This window comes from Lates calcarifer, linkage group LG12 (assembly GCF_001640805.2).
Source record: "Lates calcarifer isolate ASB-BC8 linkage group LG12, TLL_Latcal_v3, whole genome shotgun sequence".
Taxonomy (NCBI): domain Eukaryota; kingdom Metazoa; phylum Chordata; class Actinopteri; family Centropomidae; genus Lates; species Lates calcarifer.
Window position 1 is genome coordinate 10,332,330 of NC_066844.1, and position 24,535 is coordinate 10,356,864.

Here is a 24,535-nt window from a genome sequence, read left to right on the forward strand (position 1 = left end):
CGGGGTGAACCTGTTAGTCACGTAACTATTGTGAGAAGCACACGTGTCAACAACTCAGCAAACAGGACAGCAAACCAGCAAACGGATGAGGCAATGTGATATCAGCAGAGTTAAGAAATAGCTTGATCAGAAAGGCTATATTTATGTAAGATAAAATACTAAATTAAATGAAGCACTGCGGATATTTTACAATGAGCTGACAAGAGCTAAGAGCCTTTAATGCGAAGCCTTAAAGTACAAACGCATATTTCTAAATTGTGAAGACAAAATAACGGAGTTTTTATGGTACATTTGAAAGCAGCATCTCAGACACTACCGGTACCTGCGACTCCCCTGCTTACGTCACGTTGCTGAATCAGTTACGCGTCATACGAGAAACGTAATCTACACACATAACTTTCAGGTGAGTGTCGTTGAATGACTTCCACCTTTACCGGCAGGCGGAGGGAGCGGAGCAGCTTTGCAACAGTGTAGACAACGTGTGTTCAGCAGATTGGGACACGCTGAAACTGTTTTCAGTAATTCCTTTAACAAGTTTGAACAAGATAACACTCCTCCCGCTGCCGCCGTTGCTGCTCCTGCTGGTGATGATGTGAGGCTGGGTTGATCCATCGCTTACGTGTGTGTTTGTCAGTGAGTCTGTGTCTGTGTGTGTCCGTGTCTTGACATTTGCTCCGCCTATATCGCATTGAACTGAAGTCGCAGTTGAATCGCAGTGAAGCAGTTTCTCGAGAGGAAACAGAAGGGTGGTGGATTGCGTTTAGAGTGGAGAAACTGTGAACCGACGATGGCAGAGAACAAGATGGGCCCAAATCTCCAGGCTGGAGCTGGATTCCTCGCCAAAAGGGTCCAGAAGTCCTTGAATCGAGCCCAGGAGAAGGTGAGGCAGGGAAACCAACTTTTTTTAAAAGTGACACTAGGTCTTTGTAACTTCTAGATGACGAACTACATGCACTGTCATCAGTTTGGCAAGCCATGCAGAAAGTGTTATTCGAGCATTTTTTGACAACCAGGTTCACCGTATGGTGGTGTAGATTCAATAGTAGCCCTGGTGTAAAATTAACCCGTATTGAAATAGTAACAGTTTATTTGGAATCCTTATGAAGTGGTGTAGCTTGTAGGATACAACAAATGCTAACAAACAGGGACAAGTAGGGTCGTTAGGAGCGTTTCAGAGGGGAAAAAATGTTAAATTTCACAATTATTTATCTTAGAAGAAGTTGGAAAATCAGAGAATGGATGTTTTGCTCATGAATATGTTGTTGGTAGCTGCTGTTGCGCTCCCAATCTGTGGTACTGTTATCTAGGCCTGCACAGAGTTGTAACTCTGAAATGAAAAATGCTCTAAGGTGAGAGGATCATATCATGTCAAACGTTACCGTATATAACAACCTGTGATACTGACCATAAGAGACTGTACAAGACTATAAACCACATGCTGTAGGCCTCATCTCCTGTGTCTTATTAACTGTCAACATTCTGAGGGATTACCAGGCTCTTAGTCTGATGCATGTATGACACAGTAACTGGACTGTCCCTGTCAGAACACCATAGTGTAGCTGAGTGCTGTACAGCTGTGTGCAGACACAAAAGCTGCCACTTCCTGACTGAGCACTTCCTCCCGCTTGCTGAGCCTTTCTCATTGAGTTTGTGGTTGACTTGTTTGATTTCACTGCTCCACCTAAAAAACAGCAACTGCAGTGTCTGGCTGGACTTTTCATGTGCTCTGAAGTTGCAAGATCAGAGCCTATTTTGGGGATTTTTTTTTAAATCATGGAAAATGGGAGGGTATACATAATAATGAGAGCCTTTGTTGTAGATTCAAAGCCTGAGGTCATGAAATCTGTCATTCAGTCTTTCAAACAGCTGCATGCAGTGGACTGTGAAGATCCCTGTAATAGTTAACCACGTGTGTCTGGCTTAGGTGAGCCAAAGCAGTATGTGGTACCGTGTATGGAGCAGTAGTCTGTCATGATCAACAATGCTAGACCAAAATACCAGCCAGGTCAGTGTATTATAATGTATCCCCACATTAGCCTATTGCAGATATATCAGTATTGCTGTGTATGTGGACTGAAAAATAAATCAGCCAGACCAACATTGGTCCCTCCAGTAATCATTAATACCAGAAACCTATGTCTGTCTAATGTTAAAAGTACTCACTCTGACTCCTCTTCTCCAGGTCCTTCAGAAACTGGGCAAAACCATGGAGACCAAGGATGAACAGTTTGAGCTATGTTTCCAGAACCTCAATAAACAACAGGTACCCCAGCACTTTACCTAGTCATTATAAGAAGGCAGCTTTACATGGTAGTCCTTTCCTTTTCCCTCTGAGGCTGAAATATAAAGTCTGCTTTTATTGTTAAACTGCTTATTTTATCCTCCTTAACAAAAAAAGTCTAAAAAGTTTAATGGATTCTTGCCAAGTCTAAAAAATGTTTTGTTTTTGTTGTTGCATTGACATGCCAACCCACAAGTTCAGACAGTCAGCTTGCCCTTGAAAACAGGAAATGCAAGATGCAGCTCTCTCTTATTTTACTTCTTGATTCTGCATAAATACTGCTTGATATCTCTCCTCTAGATATCTGTACACAAATATTACCCGAATAAATGACATAGTTTATACTGTATTTGAGAAACTGTCCATTTTAAGGCATATTTACATCCTTACTAACTAATCACTTGACCCGGTTTTGGTCTTGAAAGGATTTAAAGCCCTAAAGACTAACTTCTGAAAGAGGAAAAAAAATCTTCTTACAAATTATAAATTAGATTTAAAATCAATAAAATGCACCCTTTCTCAGTTTGAGACACTCAGAGGTTTTGCTGTCACACCCTTACTTGGTCAGGTATGACCATTAGCTTATGTGCTAATGTTAGCAAACTAATGTTATTATTATTATTATTTATACTGCTGCATAATGGAAATGACTTAATCTGTGCTCTGACTTTATGGCTCTTTTCTGTTTGTGCTGCTGTTACACCATGTTTTAGCATTCATCATGACCCTGTCACTCGCTTGTGGCCACAGTTTGCTGTTAGATAAATGTTACAGGTTCATTTTGAGGTTGTTCAAGGCTCATTCAGTGTCTTAAAGCAACAACTACAGCACATATTGGAGGGAAACTGATGAGAAGCAACAGGAAGGAAGTCTACTCGCTGACACAACGCTGCTTTCACTTCACCACTACCATCACCACATGAAATGTTTTGATTGTAATATAATTTAAACTCCACATTGTGGTCAGATTGTATTGTATTGTATTGTGGATTGCATGCAGCTTAAAACATGGTACATAAAAGGTTACACTGAAAATGAAAGCAGTCTGCAGCTCAATAGAAGCACACTGATTTCTGTTCTTCAGGTTGTTAGGGAAATGATGAGGCATAAGTGACATAGATCGCCCATAGAGATACTGTTACTGGGTGGCACTGAATTTAACTTCTGTTTGTTTTCTGCTTTGTTTTTTGTTTTGCTCATAGGTCGATGGAGGCAGGTTGTTTAAAGACGTAAAAGCCTACTACGCAGCAGTGAAAGGTAGGTTTTGACAGCATATAGAGACACACATGACCGTGTTAACAGAGCACCACTCTTTTCTCAGGAGAGTAAGTGAATAATAGGGAAGTGAATTTCTTCTATTCTTGGATCCTGTGTCTGACTTTTGCAATTCTGTCTGTGTTGCCATGTTTTACAAGAACAAATAAAATCCTGCATTGAAAAACAGCAGACACAGCATTGCATATGTGATTCATGTGCAAGAAACCGTTGGGTTTCCAGTGTTGTCAGCTATTGCTCCTGCATTGTGAGCTAGAGTCAGGAAACCGGTGTTGTTCTGACCTTTTTGGTGTGGGTGGAACAGTGCCACAAACCCTAAAAACAATACCACCACAATGCTCTGTGTGCTGCTGATGCTAAATGATAAGTTGATCCATGTGGAGGCATGATTACATTGTAAGGTTTGTATTTTTGGTGCTACAATTTCCTGCTCTTTCCCACAGCTGTGCATGAGACATCCAAGCGGCTGTCCCAGACGTTGCGAGACATCTACGAGTCAGACTGGAACGGCGTGGAGGACCTTGCTGTCATTACAGAAGTATGCTTATGTGTGAAAATGTGCTGCAACAGTAATTTGAGAACCGGTTCACAAAGCCAGATAATTTGATATAATCAGCTTCATTTGAGCAGGAGAAGGTGAAATCTGGTTTCACCAAGCAGGTTTGAACAAGCAGAGTCTAAGTTACCATGGAAACATGTAATTCCAGACTAGTTTTAAAATTACTGCAGCGTTAATCTTTTTTTTCAACTCCATGATGAGCTGACCATCACACATAATGATATTATTGGTTATAAAGACATATAATGGCCAACATTAGTAAACGGCCTATTATATTTATTATTATTTCATTATATGCTATATACTACATGCCAATTTACAGATCCAAAAGCAGCACTTTGTGAATATGAGTCCAATATGCATAGTCATTCTAGCTCCGTTTTGGTCTCCAGCAACTCCTGAGCTATTTGTATTTTTAACTGCCCCATTACACTGATCAGCCATAACATTATGACCACTGGTGGATGAAGTGAATAACATCGATCATCTCGTTATATCACAATGTTCTGCTCAGGAACCTTTGGTCCTGACATTCATTTGGATGTTACTTTGTCACATACCACCCACCTAAATATTGTCACAAACCAAGCACACACCCCTCCAATGGCAACAACACTCCCCAATGTCAGGAGCCTCCTTCAGCAGGATAGTGTTCCAACCACACCACAAAAACTGCTCAGAAATGTCTTAAGGAACACAACAAAGAGCCAAAGCTGTTGACCTGGGCTCCAAACTCCTCAGATCCCAATCTGATTCAGTATCTGAAGAAATATTGCTTAGGTCCCCCTCATACTGGGGGATCTATTTAAAACAGCTCTGACCTGTTGGGGCTTGGACATGGGATCTTTGAAGATCTCCTGTAGTTTCTGGCACTGGGACATTGGCAGCAGATCCTTTGGGTCCTGTGGGTTGCGGTATGGGGTCTCCATGGATCTGACTTGTTCTGGATCATCCCACATATGCAGGGTCAGATTGGGATCTGGGGTCTGGAGGCCAGGTCAACACCTTGAGACATTGTGTCCCTTGAGACATTTCTGAGCTGTTTTTGAGGTGTGGTGGGAGCATTATCCTGCTGGGGGAGGCCCCTGACATCGGCGAGTGTTGTTGTCATTGGCGGTGTGTGCTTGGCCTAAAACAATGTTTAGGTTGGTGGTACATGTCAAAGTAACATTCAGATGAATGAAGGACCCATGTTTCCTTAGCAGAATATTGTATTGTAACAAGATGATGAATGTTATTCACTTCAGCTGTCAGTCATTTTAATGTTATGGCTGATTGGTATGTATTTACCAGCTACTGTACTGTTAGTGCTGAGCAGGAAGTGCACAGTGGGTTTTTCAGAGCTTTTATGCTGAAAATAGCTGCAGCGTGACAGTGAGGAGAGTGAACCAAAACAGTAAAATAGTGTAAAAACCAAAACCATGAGCTGAAAAGTTTTGTAAAGCAAATTAGACAATAATTATCTTTAAACAAAAAAAAAATTGATTAATGAATCATAATATACTGGATGAATTCAATGTGAGTATGCTTATGAATGTCAGTTGGCAAAATGGCAAAAAATATTGTTCTAAGGGCTTGTTTCTGTATTTAAAAGATAGACACATAGCCTGCTGTGAGGGATGTTTACATACTAGTGAACAGTTGTGTGGCATATTTGACAAGTGCAAATATATCACAAATGTAGTAGACTTTGAATATATTTTTTGAACATCAGTTAAATTTGACACAACTTTTCCATCATTCTTTGATTATACTTTTTTGAATAATTTAACTGCTAATCAATATGTAATAAAAGAGACACTTTCATGGTAAATCAAAATGAGGATAATGGTAAGCTGCCATAAAATACTGATATTTCTCTTAGCCTCTTAAATTATAGACAGTGTTTCTTCTACTACGCTAGACTTAATGAATGCAGTTTTGAGTTTTCTAGCAGTTAGAAGGACTTGTTGCAGTTAGATTGATGCGATGCTAACTTTGTCTCTTAGAGTGAAGACTTGCTTTGGAACGACTATGAAGAGAAACTGAGTGACCAAATTGTCCGCACAATGGAGAACTACACAAGCCAGTTCCCAGAGGTCAAGGTAATGCGATGCTTCCAAATTCAAAGCAGTTCAGTCTCATTTTGGATGAAACATGGTGTCGCGATCCACCCTGTCGCTGGTCGAGGAATGACACTTTGATGTTGAAGCGTTGCCATCTGTTTTTCAGGAGCGAGTTGCAAAACGTGGTCGCAAGCTGGTGGACTATGACTCAGCGCGTCACCACCTGGAGGCACTACAGAGTGCCAAGAAAAAGGATGAGGCCAAAATAGCAAAGGTAGCATTAGTATTACAGTCCACAGAACACAGAAATGCAGAGTGTTTGGCTGATAAAAATGTTACTTCAATGGTAAGTTTAAAAAAAAATATACTTTCAAATCCTCTAACAGGCAGAAGAAGAGTTTAACAAGGCCCAGAATGTCTTTGAAGAGATAAATAATGAGCTGAGGGAGGAGCTGCCTGTTCTCCATCAGAGGTATGTTTGACTGTGTGTAATTTTGGATTATGACAAGATAAGTAAAGGTAGAATATCTATGTATTAATTAACTAGTTAAAAGGTTGTTTGGAAGCGTCAAGACTTAAAAATATGTGCAAGATGTGATGAATGTACAAATGAGATTTAAGTGTTATTATAAAGATGTCATATAGAGATGTTCAGCTTTTTATAATATTTTGGGCAGGGTGATGAGATGACAGAAAATGAGTAGAGTGAGAGGGGTGTGAGCTTCCTTCCTGTCGCTTTCATTAGTGTCACTTGTTTTGAAAGACATAAGTCCATCTGAAAAACCTGCAGACCCTGTTCTCTCCTCTGTTTTATATTTGGATCAAAAGGGTCCGATGGGTGATTTAAATTAAAAACTAACTCAACCTGTGCATGACTTATGTGGAAATTGGGTAAAAGTCAATAAGTTATGTACCAATAAGTAACAAGTAACGGATCCACAAGAAGATTGTGTTTATGTATGTTTATTATTGGCTGATAAATTGTACCTAAATGGCAATAGGTGGCCCCAAAAAATAAAAAAGCCTAGACCAATGCTGGATTTTTTGCTATGGTACAAAAACATTATTAATATATTCTTTGACATCATACATGACTGAAAGTTTTTTTTTTCTTTCTTGGATGTGTACTTGATGTGTAAATGTGCATCCCAGGGTTTAGCATTGGAAAGCCAAGCAAAAGTTTAATCCATTATGTAGCTGCTCTGGAAACGTAGGACTGCATAAGTGAAGCTGACATGTATCCTAGTGAAGAAGGTCATTTAGATAAACTGAGCTGCTTTCTTTGTCTCTGTAGCCGTATAGGTTGCTATGTGACAGTGTTCCAAAACATATCAAACCTGAGAGATGTCTTCTATAAGGAAATGAGTGTGGTAAGAGATAACACAGATCACTCTATTTCATCACTCTCACACAAGTAATGTGACGTATACGATCCTGCAAAAACTGCCATTAAAACTATTAAAGACTGCAGTTTTACATAAGATTAATGAGGCATCTGTGTTGCAAGTTAAATTGTTTGTTGATGTTGCCCTGTGCTTTGCAGCTGAACCGTGAGCTTTACAACGTGATGAAGAAACTAGAGACTCAGCACTCTGGAAAAAATTTCATCATCAAGGGTCTGAACAGGTAAGGTATTGTTTTGCAAATGTTGCTTCATTTGTGGTTTACTGTGTTGCCAAGAAATGTCTGGTCTACCAAGTAAATAACACATGTACCTAATGCTGCCCATCTGCCATCACTGTTGTATATGCTGCAATGAAAACAAACTCTTTTCTGGCTCCTCTGGTAGATCTACAAAACATGTACACATGTTAAGTAAAAATATCACATGTACTTTTTCTTCAAATAGCACATCAGGCAAGTCAAAGAAGAGAAAGTCCCTGGTTATTTCCAATCCCATTCCCTGCAATACTGCCTTCCCAGCTGACCATGTCTCCATCCATTCCTCCACCCAAAACGGAAAAGACGCTGTGCCCTCTTCCCCCACCCAACAAACTCAAAGTATCACCGAAGAAACCAACCCACCAGAAGAGAGCAGCATCTCATCCAAAGACGTCAACTCGTCAGACTCTGATCTCAGCTCCAGCGGCACCAACACACCCAAGAGGCAGTCGGTATGTGACAATGAGAACAGCAGCAGGGGCACAGGAGGCCAAAGTCCGGAGGAGGAGGAGGAGGAGGAGGAGGCAGCAGCTGAAGCTGAAGCTGAAGCAGAAGCAGAAGCGGAAGCGGAAGCAGAGCTCTCTACAAACCAGTCGGATGACTCTGGGGTGGGAGTCCAAAAGTCAGAGGCAGCAAGTCAGGAAGTGTCCAATCCCTCTGATTCTGCAGACAGTGATGCCCCACAGAGTCCTGAGCAGGAGAATGTAAGTGATCCACCATCAGAGGAGGCCGAGCCCAAACCTGCACCAGTTCCTGCTCCTCGCCTTTCCTTCCACTCCACAGACAAATGCCCCCTCCTGCCTGATGTAGAGCAGGAAGAGACGGAGGAAGCGCCGGTTAACCAGGAGACCACTGAATCAGGAGATGACTTCAGTTCCCACAGTCCACCTGGCTTCTTATACAAGGTACCAAACTATGCTTTAACATATCAAATGACAGGCAGTGGTTAGCACTGTTGCCTTACAGCAAGAAGGTTAATTGGTGGCTCAAAATCGCTCGTAGGTGTGACACTGTCTGTTAATTGTTTGACTCTATATGTCAGCCCTGCAATAGTCCAGGATGTACCCCACCTCTTGACCAATGCCGGCCGAGACTGGCTCCAGACCCCCATGACACTCACAGATAAACAGTACAGATAATAGATGGATATCAAATGACAATATGAAAATGTGACATGTGAAACTGCTTCAAGTGTTGAAACTACAAGTTAGGTTCAGCTTATTGTTTAGTTTTCTCGCCCACAGCTTTAATGTTTTGGTTCACTTTCACCACTCTCATCGTGTTGTTTTCAGCCACATCAGACAGCTGTTTCCCAGAGAAAAAGTCCCAAAAACCCCCTGTACTCAACTTGCTCAGCAGCAAACAGCACACAGTCACAGTTAAGAGGCCAGATGGCAAAAGTTGAGGAGCATTTAGCAGTTAAAGAGCCAGGAATTTCCCTCAGGAATGGATAAAGATCGATTTGTAAATAAGCAGTTGTTTGTCATATTATAAACAAAGTATTGTATGTCAGTGTTATGGTCACAACTTGTTTCCATTTCCCCCAAATGGCCAAAAAATCAGTTCTAGCAGGTGTAAGGAATCCGGCTCTTTTTGCACACAGTGCTTTGGTATGGAATGTTTGAACCAAGACAATCATTGAACTTTGGGTTAAATTGTTAGTTCACCAGATTCCAAAAAATAAAACATTTTCTCATTTAGCTCTAGTGGCATTGAGCCATGTAGATAAGTGTTGTTTAATTTGTCAAGGTTTTGAGATACTGGTATCTGTCTTTGCATCTGCCTTTACTCCCATTTGAAGAAGGTGAAATAAATAGTTTACAGCGTGTTTTTTTAAATATTTTTATGTGCATAGACTAGTTGCTGTTGAATTGTTATAATCATACAAAATCACACAGGCTTATGCTCCCTCTTGGCCACTGCATTCCTCTAACGAACATCATCTGGCATTGCCATTCCTGCACACAAAACAATTACAGTCCAGACTGTTGTGGTTGTGGTTCACTGATGGTGGAAGGAGCTACCAAATGCTTTCAGATCACTTTGTCCTGTTGAACATATTTGGCACTTATTGCTTACTTCAAGCTCTCTTAATGTACTGAAATAAATATAAATAAAAATGTTCAAATCTGTAAGAAACCTAAACAGACAGCATTTACCTCCATTCTGTTTGGTTGGATGTAAATTTCAAACAGATATCGCAAATCCTGGATAATGTTATTTAATCATTTGGGTGAATTGAACTTTTAAAGGTAACTGAAATATGTGTAAATTGACATTTTCAGTATTAAGCTTACATTGATATGTCCTGTGCTTTACACCAGGGGGTGGCACTAGAGAGCCATGCAGCATCTGGAGAAGGCCTGCTCCAATTTGAAGAGGGAGACATCATCCTGGTACTTGCTGACACTCAAGAGGTTTGTGCGTGTTCTTGTAAAGCATATCTCACTTCCTGTGGAACTTCAAAGATAGAAGAGATAGAAAAAGACACATTTCCAGTAATGTCTGTTACCATTTTTGGTTGTTCTCTGAACAACCAAAAGTTTAGGCCAGTGCATTGCAGGCCTGTTTCGGATCTTGATGTGCATACTGCTGATGATGCACTTTTCATCACAGCACATCACATGTTTGCTTTAGTTTTCTTTTTGAGAGAATTTTTATTTCTCCTGTGGGTAACTAGTCCAACCACAGTGAGAGATTTCCACTGCAGATAAAATGAATCTGAAGGCAGAAAATGTTTCAAATTAAAATATTCTCATTCACAAAACATCCAAAAGCTGAAATTAGCTTCTATCTGGATGAGCTGGGAGAAACTCTCAAAAATAAGGGGCAAGTAAGTCGTAACTTTAAGACTCCTGTCAAGTTAGGCAGTCAAGAGGATATACTCTAGAAATCTGCAGGTAGTGTGCCCCATTGTGTCCAGTGTTTTGGAAAAGCGTATTTTAATTGCAGGTGACTTTCTAACAATCAGATTAACTCGTCAGAAAATCAAAACAACCCACATTTGATGGAGCATTAAAAAATAACCAAATGAAATTTGAAAAAAACAAATCAAACAAAACTGGTTTGATGGCTATTATCTGTAATGTTTGCTAAATGCATCATCAGAGGGTGAATTACTAAGTCAAAAAATGTGAGCATTTTACTTTGTGTGTAAAATATTTGTTAATTAAATATATCTAATCTCACTTTTTAAAAAATTCATTCTTAATCTAATTGAATCATAATAATCATGCGTGTATGTCATTTATGTTTTTTTGTGAAATGTTATTTCTAATTTAATTGCACTATACTTAGTTACATTTTGAAATAATTCCAAATTATAACTTAATTTGATTATTAGTTTCATTTTATTTTTAATTTGATTTAATCTCTGTAACTCTTAACAAGGAACTTTTGGTGCCCTTTAGTAGGACTCCTTATAGTAAGATAAGACACTTTGTGAACATTTTCTTGTCAGTCCCTTTGTAAAGCAGGAAATCATAGTAAAAGTATCTGATCAGAGGGTTGATTTGCATTGAATCTTACATGTATTAATGTTTCTGGCAGCAGGAAGGCCTAGGTGAAGGGGATCAGGGAGGAGAGCTGGAACCAGCACAAGGAACTAGAAAATCACTCTGGGATCTTCTTGGAAAAACTCATTCAGCCTGTACAGGCAGAGTGAGGCAATAGTCACTCCTGAGTCTGTAATACTTTCTTCTTCCACCAAACAGTTATGGTGACTCACACACACATTCACACACACACAAACACACACATACACACACCCACGCACAGAGGGAGTGAACCCATATGTTTTGGGTGCAGAAGCTGAACAAACAGATGAGCACAAGTCCCACGTGGTTACTCACATGCTATGATGTTGCAACTTGTGGAACAAAAGTGACTGAGCTGCAGAACATTTTGTAAGAGACATTTGGAAAAGTTACAGTATTTAGCTTTTTGTGTTGTCAATGTCTGTGAAACACTGTGAAACAAAAAATCTTTTTATAATGATGCTTTAATCTTTTGTAAAACTTCTCAATAAAGTTCTAAGTAAAAGAGAAGAGGAAGTTGTTTTGGTATGCAATTTTGATATAGCAAAGTTCTGTATTGTGCCATGTATTCAGTTGATCAGATAATTTCCAATTCAAAGTCGATACAATCAGTAAACAGAATTAGCATTTTGTAAATACAGGAAATTGCTGCTGCAAACGTGTGGATAAACAGCCTAAGCTTGAGAGGATTACAATGATTCACCAGAATGGAATGTGAAAATATTGTCAAGACCTGGAAACTGAGACATGTTGACTGATTGACTGTGAGAAGTTTATGGAAGAGAGGTCTGTCTTGTATAAAAACCTACTGAGATGGGGCTCACTTCCTCTCGTTTGGCAGGTGTGCTGTGTTGAATTGAGAAACTAAAGTGAGATTTAACATATCACCAGACTATACACAGACATCCTGTAGTCAGCTGGTTAATGAGGTAACCTCTAGGGGGAGTTAAAAGATAGGATACAGGTAACTGCAGCTACAAGGCAGCTCTGTAATATGGGTGTTGTCATGAGTTTTCACATAGATTGCTGTGGTTTGCTGATTGTGTTTAGACTTGAGTTTGGTATGGTGTTGTTTAGGGCAAAAAGGTGGGGCTGTCAACATGCCTCTGTACCAACAAATCAATTAGCTGCAATTTTCATGTGGCCTAAAGACTGACACAAAGCAGGACAACATATTTATTTAGAGATAATTATGTATTATTAGACATTAGATGAAAAGAGACAGTCATCATTCCTGTGGTGCTTTACTTTTTAAAGTGAATGCTCATTTCAAACAGGCATGCAGACTATTAGAACAGTTATGGTAATTTGGGAAAGTGAATGTGACAGATCATCCTTATACCTCAAAGAGAAGTGACATGATTTGCAACATGCATGCAACTCTGCCTCCTATATTTGATTTAAGTAAAGCTTTGTGGATTAACTGCTAATGAATGTCTGAACCAAATTTCATGGCAATCCATCCAACAGTTGTTGAGACATTTCACTCAAAACCACAAATGTCAGCTTTATGGTGTCACTAGATGAAAAGTCAGAGGATCAGCGAAGTCATTAGGATTAATCCTCTCAGCACTGTGAGTGGCTGTACCAAGTTTCACAGTAGCCCATCTAGTAGTCATCTGAGATATTTAAGTCTGGACCATCTGACAGACCTACTTTGCCATCGCTAGAATCATATGGCCTGCAAGGCAAAAACTTGGAGCTAAAACCACGTATCCTTCTCTGGCCCATTCAATAAAGTGATTAGACTGACTCTTTTACTACCCCCAGGGCACAGGTGCACTGGGAGGAGGTGTTCAAATTGTGTGGTTCATTGGGACTTCCTTCCTTCCTGTGGGCATTGTAGTATCGTGCCATGAGAAAGTGTTTGCTGATTAAAACAAACCTTTTTAAACACATTTGACAACAACATTATTCATACTACGTGATATTCATTAGAAGATGATAATAAGTGTACATGTTCAAACTTACATTTTTTTCAGAGCTTGACATTATCAACTGCTATTCCAAAGTTCAAGAGTGAATGTTGATTCTTAACTTTTCCACACAGATTGAAACATTCTTTTTCACTGATGGATGCAATGGAAAATTTTAGGGGAGCGAACTGAAGGTGGCTTTGCACCAATGATCTTGCCCCTAATGAGGTTAGATGGCCAGCAGGGCAAACTTCTGCAATGTGGGAACAGTCCTTGCAGAAATGAATTTCAAGGTAATCAGTAATTTAAATCCAATAACTGGTGTTGATGGCTTGAAGGGAGGAATAAATGGTGGAACAAAAGTGTGCCTGGGGTGTCTTCTGTCCTAGATGAGAATGTACTGCTGCATGACTCTGTTAGAGTCTCTAGCATTGTACTGAACTTCATTCTGCACCATTCTTGCTAAATGAAGTCACCACAGTGACACAGGGACTTAGTGTAATACTGGCCTGACTTGGATTAGACTCCTCTTCACCCCTGTTTCCCGGAGGAAGAACATGAGATCAATTTAAGTAGCAAACTTAGTGGTGTCTTCATAATTCAATAACATCAGGACATTAAATGGTTTACAACTTACATGGCCTCTGATTTATAGCTGCTGTTATTGCCAGTGAAGCAGAGAAAACATTTTCCTTCACTGTAATGTTTTCCTTAACAGAATAACAAGATATTTGACACAATAACTCTTTTAACTTGGAGGAAGCCATTTCAGGTGGATGTAGGCATGGCTGCCAGTTGATAGGAGTGGCTTTTAAATTTCCTCTGTATCTCTTATCAAGCACAGAATAATGAAGTAATTATGTCGCATTTCCTTTCACAGCATACCCTATCCTCACCTTCCTCAACAAAAACATTCTTTCAAACAATTCTCTCTTTCTGTCATAGCGACACCAGTGGCTGAGGGACTGACAGAGAAATCAGACTACTGTATACTAGATTACTGTAGATACTTTTAATTGGAATATTTTTCAGGCAACCTGTGGGAATACACAGTGAAAGATCAGGACACAGGCAACAACACTCAAATCTCGCCTTTTGGTAGAAATCCAACAGTAACTGAGATTCTGTTATTAATAGAGCTTCTCTGTCACTGAGAGGTTAATATTGAAAGGTGATATTCACAGTGGAGGACTCTGGGCTGCACTCCAATATGAATATAATGCATTGTTACTTGTCTTTTTCTCAATGAGGGGCCTCTGTATGGGCGAGAACATCACTCAGAGGCCTGTTTCTTCTCTGCTGGCCTCGTGCTTCTCTGCTTGTTTGCGGTGTGAGTTTTTCCTTGTGGCTTCTTTGGGGAATAGGCGTGTAGGTTAGACAGGGCAACTGCTGTATTAGCTCGGGTCCATTAAGAAGCAGAGTCATGTTGACAAGGCAGATGATAGATAAACTTGGGTAAAGTCCCTGGGAGAGCTATGGAGTTTCAACCACTGCTCGGTCACATTCCTCACCCTGCAAATCATTCTGGATTTAGTTGTTGGAAATGAGATGCTAGATGATAACGAGAACCAATCAGACCTTTCACTGCCGTATGTTTACAAGTTCATACACCTCTGAATCTCATTCATAAATATTAGACATATAGGGTGGCATTTTCTTCTGTTTATACATATACATAGTTCATCTACTGCTGTATATGTGTGAATACTGTCAATTAAAATGAGAGTTAACTCAGTTTTGAACTTCCTGTAATAGTATTCTTTTTCTTTTTCCCCCTACTCAGAAAGATTAGAGGTCAGGGAAAGGTCAGAGGTCAGACTCAAACACAACATGGAGCTGGTTGAGCATACACGACACTTCAGCAGGGTGGATGCTTGTCGTCACAGGAGCTCCTTCAGCTGAAGGACAGTCCTCCAACGCACATCAATTCTTTTCTGCCATCTGTGCACATGATCTACTTTCTTTGAATAGTATTAGCTCATACACAGCTATTCTGTTTTTAGGAGCCATTTTGATATTAATATATGAAAACATAATGTAAAAAAATTGCAAACAGTTGCATTTTTATACATAAAGAAGACATTAACCAATATTTACACCCATTTGGAGTTGTGTTTGCTTCCACCTAACAATTTAAGTCCAATATTCACCCTCGTTTCAGCTCTGCTCTGCGCTCCACCACATTGAGAATATCTGGCGCATTTGTTAAATGTTCCACTATATAGAGGGTTTATCAGTTGTTGGTAACAAGGTTAATGTGAGTAGTGAGACTGAACCAAACAGTAAGGTTGCAGCCATAAAATGGTAACAGTTTGCTAAAAGATGCTAATAGGTCTGAGAGCGACTGCAAAGTCAGTTCTTATTGCCCTGAAGGACTGTTATTACAAACTAATGACATACTCCATAGTCCTTTTACCTAATGTTAATGTAAGAATATTAATTATTGCAACTTTTAAGTCCACCATTTGCGCTTGTTTATTCTCCATGGTGGCTATCACTCTTCATGCTAATTAACCAACTACCAACAAAAAGAAAGACCTGCTGTGCCATACATGTACCACTGTTTAGAACTACAAATATTATAGTGAACTCAGGTCAACGTTAAACTAGCAGAGTACTCTGGCCTAGTGTCCTCTCAGTCATCCATGCAAAGGATGATAACATATTCATTCTTAGGACATAATTGCATAAGGTCATGTCAGAGTCATGGGCGTCTGATCCTTCTGAGGTGAGTCATGTCAGGCTTTGAAAATACCTTAAAAGTAACTTTAGTAAATACTCAGCAAAAACCCCCCAAAACTCCCACAGTCACAACCATGTTGTTGTTTTAATTGTGGTAATCCTGTGGCTTCCTGTGTATGTAGGTGGCCTGGTGCATGTGCGTGTGTGTGTGTGTGTGTGTGTGGAAGGAATAGTACTCCTTCCTCCACGTTTCAGTGACTGAGACAACATGCAGACATTCCCAGTAGGTGTGTGTTATGTCTCTTATCACCTTTACACTGACATAATGGAGACAGCGCTGTGTGTGTATGAGTGTGTGTGGGGGTTGGGGGGTAATTTTGGCTGTGAAAAGACATAAATAAAATCCCCCACATGGCTGGCAAGGTGACCAGTGGAAAATTAAACCCTTTAAACTTTACAAGCATCCACATAGCAAAATAACTGTAGAAATGCTGAAATAGGTGTTCCCGTGTGCTTCTTTTCTCAGGCTTTTCCAATTAGCCTGCAGATGTAACTAGCACAGGGGTCTTTGAGCTTTTGCAGTTTCAGCGTGATCCTTTTAGGTGGGAATATGCTTTTTTTCCACAGTCTTGGGCCAAATCAGTAAAGGTCATCCATGTTCACTTTCTACTCTTTTTCTTCTTTGAAAGAAAGGTAAGGAAAGCATAGTCAACACTGAGGTAGGGAGTCCAACCATCAGACAGTACTGCCTTTCTCAAGGGTTTCAAGTCCAATAGATCTTTCTTTACTGTGATAACTGCCTTTGGTTTATGGGCCAGTGTTCACACTGAGGTAAATTTACACTGCACAAATTTTATGAATTCACCTCTGAGGTGAGAATACATTCCAATTTTAAACCCTAAATCCTACCAAAATAAAAACCATATAAGTACATTTAAACATACAGACAGAGTTTTGAAGTCTTCTGAAGCACTTGGATTATTTCTTGCCTTCGTAATTTGACTTATTTCAGAATGTTGAGATATAAGGCAGGAGGAGATGGTTCAAAGGTTCTGTAAATTGGGTGTCAAGTAGCCCAATGCTTAAGGCTCATACCACATTACCACAATGTCCACTGTTCAATTCCCAGCCAGGAGAAGTTTTTTTTTTTTTTCATGTCATACCCCCGTCTCTGTCAAATAAAACCAAAATGCCAAGAAAAACAAAAAATTCAGTGGTGAGTGCCAGAGAAAAGAGAACAATGGCTTTCAGGAGTGCCAAAGCCAAAGCCAAAGCCAAAGCCAAAAATAAATAAATAAATGAATTAAATAAAATAAAAAACTCCACAGTAAGCTACGGATGATGACCTTTCAAATGCTGGCTGTCGCTGTCAGGCAGCAATAAATAAAAATAAAATTGCCATAACTTGTTGCTTCTTTGGTTGTTGTGATTTTGAGATAAAATGTATTTTTTTATTTTAAGTTTTTAATTAATTAAAAAAAAAGAAGTCAGCAGAGCAAGCTATAAACACAAAGCTGACCTACTATCACTTTTTAAAAGTATGAGAATACTTAGGAGTAGCTGCCAAATGCTCCCTAGGTTAGCTAGTTGCTAATTTGTCTCACAGCTCAACATACAGTGGGTTTCTATAAGCTTTATGCGGAAAATCAATGCCTGCGGCTGCTGGAGACCTGGCCAATGGTCAATGAGTGCAGTGAGAGGAAGGTGAAGCTACTGTGCAAATTAACACTATAAAGATGTGACTTTATTGTGTGCATCTGCAGACCACCTTAAAAACTAGGCCTGTACTACAAACTTATACAGCAGGAATGTTTAATGTTTTTACATGTCATGTTGCAGTTCATACTTAATGCCAATAGAGGTCAACAAAGGTCATAGATTGTTAATTCTCTGTTTAACCAGATTACAGTCGTAGGCAATTTAAACTGCATATGGCAACTTCTTTCCCTGAATTGCACCAGGACCTTGTCTCAGAAGCATGTCACCAACTTTAATATTAACCATCCATAACCCAAAGTCTTTGAATTGTGATCTTTGTGAACGTAATGAATTCATCACAGAGTTGAATTGGTTGGTTAAAACAACAAAACATGAGGATGTGTCCATTTAAATCTGTTGAAAATGTTTTTGTTTAAACCTTTTCATGAACTAAACTCCTGGATAAAGTAACATCCAGCATATTACAACATCATTTGGCCTTTCTTACTTTATGAGGGGAACTAACTGTTGTATTGTCAGTCTCTACAAGGCACAGTGTACTTCCTCTGTACCATGTGAAAGTGTGCTTCCACAGAGTGAAAACACTCTTTGTCCAAGTTCTGTTGCCTTTGGCAGGTAACACATCGTGACTCACAATTTTTGAAGTTCGGGGCCCTCTTTTCCTATAGGCTACACACACACACACACACACACACACACACACACACACACACACACACACACACACACAAGGAGACTTACAAATAATCACATACTGTAAGCTTGTCTGCCTGTCAGTTTGCCATGATAGCAAGTTTAGTTCCAACAGAGTGATGAGAGACAGAGCTGAGGATGGATGTCTGTGGGGTTTCCAGGTTTAGTCACACTGAATTCTGTCTTGACATGTAGAGTATGGTGGAGTAAAACAATAATCCAGGTTTCTTTGGGAAATTTTCTTTATGACGAATTAAGAACTGACTTTAAATTGTGAAAGTGTTGCTGTAAAACAAATCGAACCAAAATGTTCATCAGGGTTCCTCAGCAGTTGTTGAAAAAAATGTATTTATCTTTCCTTTTTGACTCTATTTTACATTATAAGAACTCAGACTTTGATTAAAATATTCAAGTTCAGTTCAGTTAACACATTTCTTTTTTTTCAGTTTGAACAGATTTAAATGTTTTATAGTTTACCTGGCATTAAGGTAAGATGTTCAGAGCACCAAAGGCAACAGCGAGTCTAGTTTAAGTACAAAACTAAAAGGTCAGTATGTGGCTGTCACTAAAATTATTGCCATTTTTAATGTTCTGAATATACTGTCCACTCCTCTATGTTGCAACAAGTTTGGCTGATGCTGAACTATATCCATTGTCAGAAAACTGAGAGGTTGAAAAGTTGCTGTGCACACCATAATTATTAAAGGATAACTCCTGTATTTTTGAACCTGGGCCTTATTTTTTCCACATGTTTGGGTGCAAATGACTGATAGGGACAACTATCTTTGGAATCAGTGCAGTATTGAGCAAAGATGGTGTACCCAGCCACCGACAGGCTCGGATTGTTAGAAATATCTAGCAACATTATGGAAAGGATTCCTACAGAAAAAGACCATTTTATTACAGTGCAAGACCATTTTTGTGTTGTTTGTTGTTTGTTTGTGTTATTGTGTGACTGTCAGTGGTGGAGGAAGTTAAAATACCACAATAACAATAACTATTCTAGCAACTCATGTGTTCTGAGGTAAAATTACTGTTCTGTTCAATAATGTTCAATACTGCATCAAGTTCAAAGATTGTCTTAATTATCAATGATTTATACTCAAAAACATGGAAAAATAAGGCCCAGGTGCAAAAATACTGGAATTATCCTTTAATCTTTGTATGAACCGATGCAGACTTTGACTTTAGGTCAAACTACATTAATAAAGTTTACATAAAGTTTATTAAACTATTTTCACATCCCACACTAAGCAGGTGTAATAAAAAACATTTCATTAAATAAAATATAAAAGTCATTGATGATTATATTAATTACACCAATGCTTCTCCTGCTATGACATGTCAAAATCTTCTGCCATTAAAAATGTTCTTATTACACAATCACAAGTGAAATATGACAAGTGGTTTTCTTGTCTGTCATCTTCTTTTAGTATATTATATAACACAGTAATCCTAAATGTGTTTGTAATTCTTGATATCCCATTGTAATCTTCTGTCCATTCTGTCTGTCATCAGTCTAATAAAAAATTCCAAACCGGAGTGGAGGTGTTGCTGTGATATTCCTGATTCTTTCTCGTGTTTTGCATTATTACAGCAGTCCTGTTTCTTTGGGGACCAGACTGTCTGGTAATATTTAAAGCTCCACCCTAAAGTGAGGTTGCAATGATTGCCCCCACCCCGCCCCCGCCACCCCCCTTCTTTCCCTCCCTTTCTTACTCAGTCTCTCCTCCTCTCTCTCCCTCAGTCCTGCTTTTTCTTTACATTTCACCATTTACTCTGGATCAGTACACTGGACCTGTCGGAGCTGAGGGTGGTTATTCGGGACATCAGTTTATGATTCCGACCCAAACTGTCCCACATAAGGAACAGCACGGATGATGCGTTTTGCGTTACAGCTATTCAATGAAAGAAGAGACGCGCAAAAGAAGAGATGGGCACCGTTCCTGGACTTTCACCTTCCCGGTTATGGGGAAAATGTTGTCATCACGCTGTGCTGGTTGTAGTCATGGTGGTTTTTGTCCAGTTTTGCGCAGCGTTTAACTTGGACACTGAGACACGCGTCGTTTTCACTGGTCCACGGGGAAGTTATTTCGGCTACTCTGTGGAGTTCTTCAGTAACTCATCCAGGTAAAGTCTCTATTCATACTCACAAACCTTGATGTTCTCCCCATTAAAATCTCGTCCCTTACTCTCTTAGTCTTATAGGGTCTCCATGACGACACAATGACCTTTATTTTTTCTCTCTTACGGCATCCTTATACTACATACCACAAAATTCCTATATTCTAGTTGTGTCTGTGTCAATTCTGCACTTAATATTTTTATATTTTAGCCACCATGTCTATAATATGACATAGATTACTACTATTATAATCCTATAAAAACTTGTGTAGTATTCAGTTCACAGTGAAGCCCTTATGGAGTTCATTCATATGATATTGTCATCTTATAAATTTAGGGCTCTTGATGTGTTTGCACAGTGACCTAAAATAATTTATCATTTTACTATGGGTTTCACACACACACACACACACACACACACACACACACACACACACACACACACACACACACACACCACACCAGATTCCAGGCCAAGTATGATTGGAAACAGACATACAACTCTGTGTGTGTGATTCAGAGAGGAGGGGGTTAACCTACAGCAAAGTAACAAAAATGCTAATCTCCTTGTGAATACATACTGCTGGTTTTTTGTTGACAGATGAGGAACTGCTGAGTGAGATAAAGTCAAAGATCAAACATGCTCTTCTTCCTTTACAGACACAGCATGCACAGTGCCATCACCTGTTTTGATTCACATGAGAAAACTCTTCGCATGTGGAACAGACACGCACACATATACTCACACATGTAGTCATAGTTCAAAGTAGCCTGGATAGTTGTCTCTGAATTAAGGCTTAGAGAAAACCCATTAGTCCTGTCAGGTAAAGTGAAACTATAACTGAAGGAAAATAAAAATAATTCTTCCTCCAAAATTTTAATTCATACGCAATACAAAACTCAAACGTCTTTGCTGCAGCCGTAGCCTACTTGGTTTGATAAGAGTCTTATGGTGGTTAGAGCCAATGGTAGCAGACTCGGCATAACCGAGATATTAACTTCCACCAATGCATTAATGTAGCTGTGATGTTAAGTTCACAAATGAAAAACCTAATACACACACAAAAACAAACAAACAAACAAACAAAGTTCTTTTAAATTTGGAGTATTTTTCTTCCATTGCATGAACTCTTTTTTTCACTTCTCTAAGACAACGGGGCTACAATGGGTGTACTTCGCTCAAATACATTTTGGCTTGTCCTTGCAGCCAGCTGTTCACAGCTGCGGTGCTCCAGAACTGAGAATCTCTGGAGGATGTTTTACATCACACGAAAGCTCTGTATAGATGATGACAGGAATCTCATGCATATCAGCTTTCACTTTCTTATCTGCTCTGTGATAACCAGCTGAGGAGCCATTTGTAGTGGGTGCTATTTGACAGGTATGTACACTGCTGCTCCTGTAAAAGGTTAAACCTCTGAGATCTTTGCCATGTAAATCCTAGTTGCACCTTATCTGCTCTCTGTGCTTCGGTTTCCCTCGCTAACATCCTTGGGGGCTCACGGAGTAAAAGTGATGTTGGTCTAATGAATGTAGATATTTTCCTGTGAGGAAATTGGTTAAGATTCTCTCAGTTTGCTTAAGTAAGCCTCTGGTGGTTAGAGGGCATGTTGTGGAGTAATTAGTGAGATGTTGATTTAGACCATTTTGTACAGACTAAAACCATTTTTGCCTTCAATAGTTTTTCTTGCATTGAACAATACCACACTTTGTTTTTGACCAAATTTGTGTGTTTTGATGGGTCACAATTATTGCTGGACATCTCCATGTGAATCTAGTAGTTCTTGTTTTGTGGTGGGTAAACAACACAGCAGGATAAAGATCCTTTCCTGTATGAGGGAGATGTTTTCTTTCTGCTGATGGGATTGTTTTTGCTGGTTGTCATGCATTCTGACAATTACTGGACTGTTTAGCTGTAGGGAGCCTTGTTAAGGGTCGCTCCTGTTGCTCACCATGTCATCTCTGTTTTCACTATCTCAGCACACATGTCCAGTTTAAGTCTATAGAGGTCTAGTTTAGGAGGAGGGCATCAAGTGTATTAGAGCTGGTGCCTCCCTTATATCAGGTGTATCAGTCTATGGTAAATAAACATACATTTATTAGAAATATATTTTACTATTTCAGTAGTAATCAGAGTCATTTCAGACTGGACATCTTGTATGCTATCACTGATGAGTGGTTTTCTAGAACTTATTCAGAGATAACTGAGCAAAAAATGAGCGGGGTTTGGAATGTTTCAGTATATTAACTGGGCTGGCAATAAAGGACTGAGGACTTTTTTTGGGTGGGGGCAAAAAATACATATTTACGTTAAATTTTAATATTATTGTCAGTGCTGTGATGTACTTTCTTTGACTTTTGCCAAAAGTGGACTGCGAGAGATGTGAAAACCCATCTTAAACAGTGAGCTGTAATACTTGAGTTCCAATTGCAAAGTACATACTAATTGTATACAATATGTGTTACGCCCACAGTATACTGTTATACCGTTTTATACTAATATGAAATGATACAATACCTGTGCCAGTATTAATGAAACTGCAACTTGAGATTGTCACTGCCAATTAAACTCCACAAAGAGAAAAGTTAAGATTTTTTACATTGTTTTTTTATTTACCAAGATCCTCCTTTGGCTGGTGTACCACTTAATTCACTTTCTTAGTGTCTAGAGGATAAATCCTACTGATGTCAATGACCCTCTGGCTTTTACTCTAGCACCACCACAAACTCAATATTTTTAGTTTTTACTTTTTTGTGGAATGTTTCCACAGAAATTAGATGGTACCTAGACACTGAATTGTAAAATCTTTTATCTGCTGACCTTCAGGTGTAGGACCAACTACCTGCAAAACTGATGACATTCCCAGCAGCCTTAGATGCTCTTGTGTTTATTGCTAATTATGTTAGCATGTTATACCTGTTAAAAAACATGCTAGCATTAGCTCTGTGAGCATGTTAGCATTCTGATATGAGCATTTAGCTGTGCTTATGTGCAGTGTATGTACAACCTGCTTAGTGTTAGTATGTAATATGGAAATGGAGTAAAACTACTGATATCCTGTGACCTGATGCCTGTGACCTTCATTATGTTTATCAAACTGTCTGCGAGCTCTACATTAACCAAAGGGCAAGTGCAGCTTTAATGTAGCTTAAGCCAACACTGCACATATGAGTAAAGTACAACAGAAATAATCACTGCTATGCTGTTATCTATACCTTTTATTCTCAGTTAACTCATAGAGATTCACTTATGTTTGTCTCATGGTTGAAACAACAAGAAAAAAAAAAACAAACTAATTGAGTATTTTGTCAGATAATTCTGGGCCACCCACATATGTATGAGTTTAATGAGTGTATTTACATGTCAACCAAATAAAGCATATATTCAGGAGATCTGGCTTGTATGAGTATTATATCCTGTTTATTGTAATAAGTCAGATAAAATCTTGAGAACTCTGAACAGGGTTGGCAGGGATAGAGAAGCTCTGCTGGTTTCCATGAACATATATTGTATGTAATGGAAGATCATATCATCATACATCAGCGGTTCCCAATTGTTTTGGTATGTCTGACCCCTGGTAACATGATTAATTTGATTGTATGTTCTGAGCAGTTCAACCAAAGTGATTGTCCTCACATAAATTGTTCTATTTGAATAAGTTTAGAAACTACTCGGTATTTTAGAGAACATACCGAGTAGTTTACCTAATTCTATGCATAAGAAAATATTTGAATAGGTTATGATGGTTATGGTTATGAACAGTTGAGCTGTGTAAGACCTATTAGGAAATGACTTGTTTTGGAATAATGTGGCCATGTAAGTGCATTCAGTGAAACTCATAAATCCCTTAGTTAAAATTACAGGTTGCATCTTTGACCTAACCATGCCTACAAGCCATTCATCTGTTTGCAGATGTTCATGTTGAATGTGAGTTAAAGGAAAGGAATCCTGATTTCAGGTCTCAACAGTAAGCATCCATCATCCCACTGATATGATCACATTGTTAAGGAGGCTATTGTTGGATGTTAAGTTTTCATTATGA

The 24,535-nt window shown here is 39.2% G+C and overlaps 2 protein-coding genes across 4 annotated transcripts in view; both read left to right on the forward strand.

Moving 5' to 3' along the window:
• Nucleotides 1–409: 409 nt before the first annotated feature.
• On the forward strand, nucleotides 410–11,868 carry bin2b (bridging integrator 2b). Of its 3 annotated transcripts, XM_018667601.2 has the most exons (13): nucleotides 410–880; nucleotides 2,183–2,263; nucleotides 3,484–3,538; nucleotides 4,000–4,094; nucleotides 6,104–6,199; nucleotides 6,327–6,434; nucleotides 6,547–6,632; nucleotides 7,455–7,530; nucleotides 7,704–7,786; nucleotides 8,010–8,727; nucleotides 10,147–10,239; nucleotides 11,296–11,307; nucleotides 11,385–11,868. In XM_018667601.2, exons 1-13 carry the CDS (start codon nucleotides 788–790, stop codon nucleotides 11,484–11,486), a joined length of 1,698 nt encoding a protein of 565 aa, XP_018523117.1. In that variant the 5' UTR covers nucleotides 410–787; the 3' UTR covers nucleotides 11,487–11,868. The 3 variants fall into 3 exon arrangements, with proteins under 3 accessions (XP_018523117.1, XP_050930428.1, XP_050930429.1); XM_051074471.1 differs by having other exon boundaries at nucleotides 10,147–11,868; XM_051074472.1 differs by lacking the exon at nucleotides 410–880 and adding an exon at nucleotides 1,849–2,005 and having other exon boundaries at nucleotides 10,147–11,868.
• Nucleotides 11,869–20,093: 8,225 nt separating this feature from the next.
• LOC108877507 (integrin alpha-5-like) overlaps nucleotides 20,094–24,535 on the forward strand; it is a 37,375-nt gene continuing 32,933 nt past the window's right edge. The window contains 1 exon segment of the mRNA XM_018667583.2: nucleotides 20,094–20,498. Coding sequence (XP_018523099.1) covers nucleotides 20,302–20,498 — 197 coding nt within the window. The 5' untranslated portion in view covers nucleotides 20,094–20,301.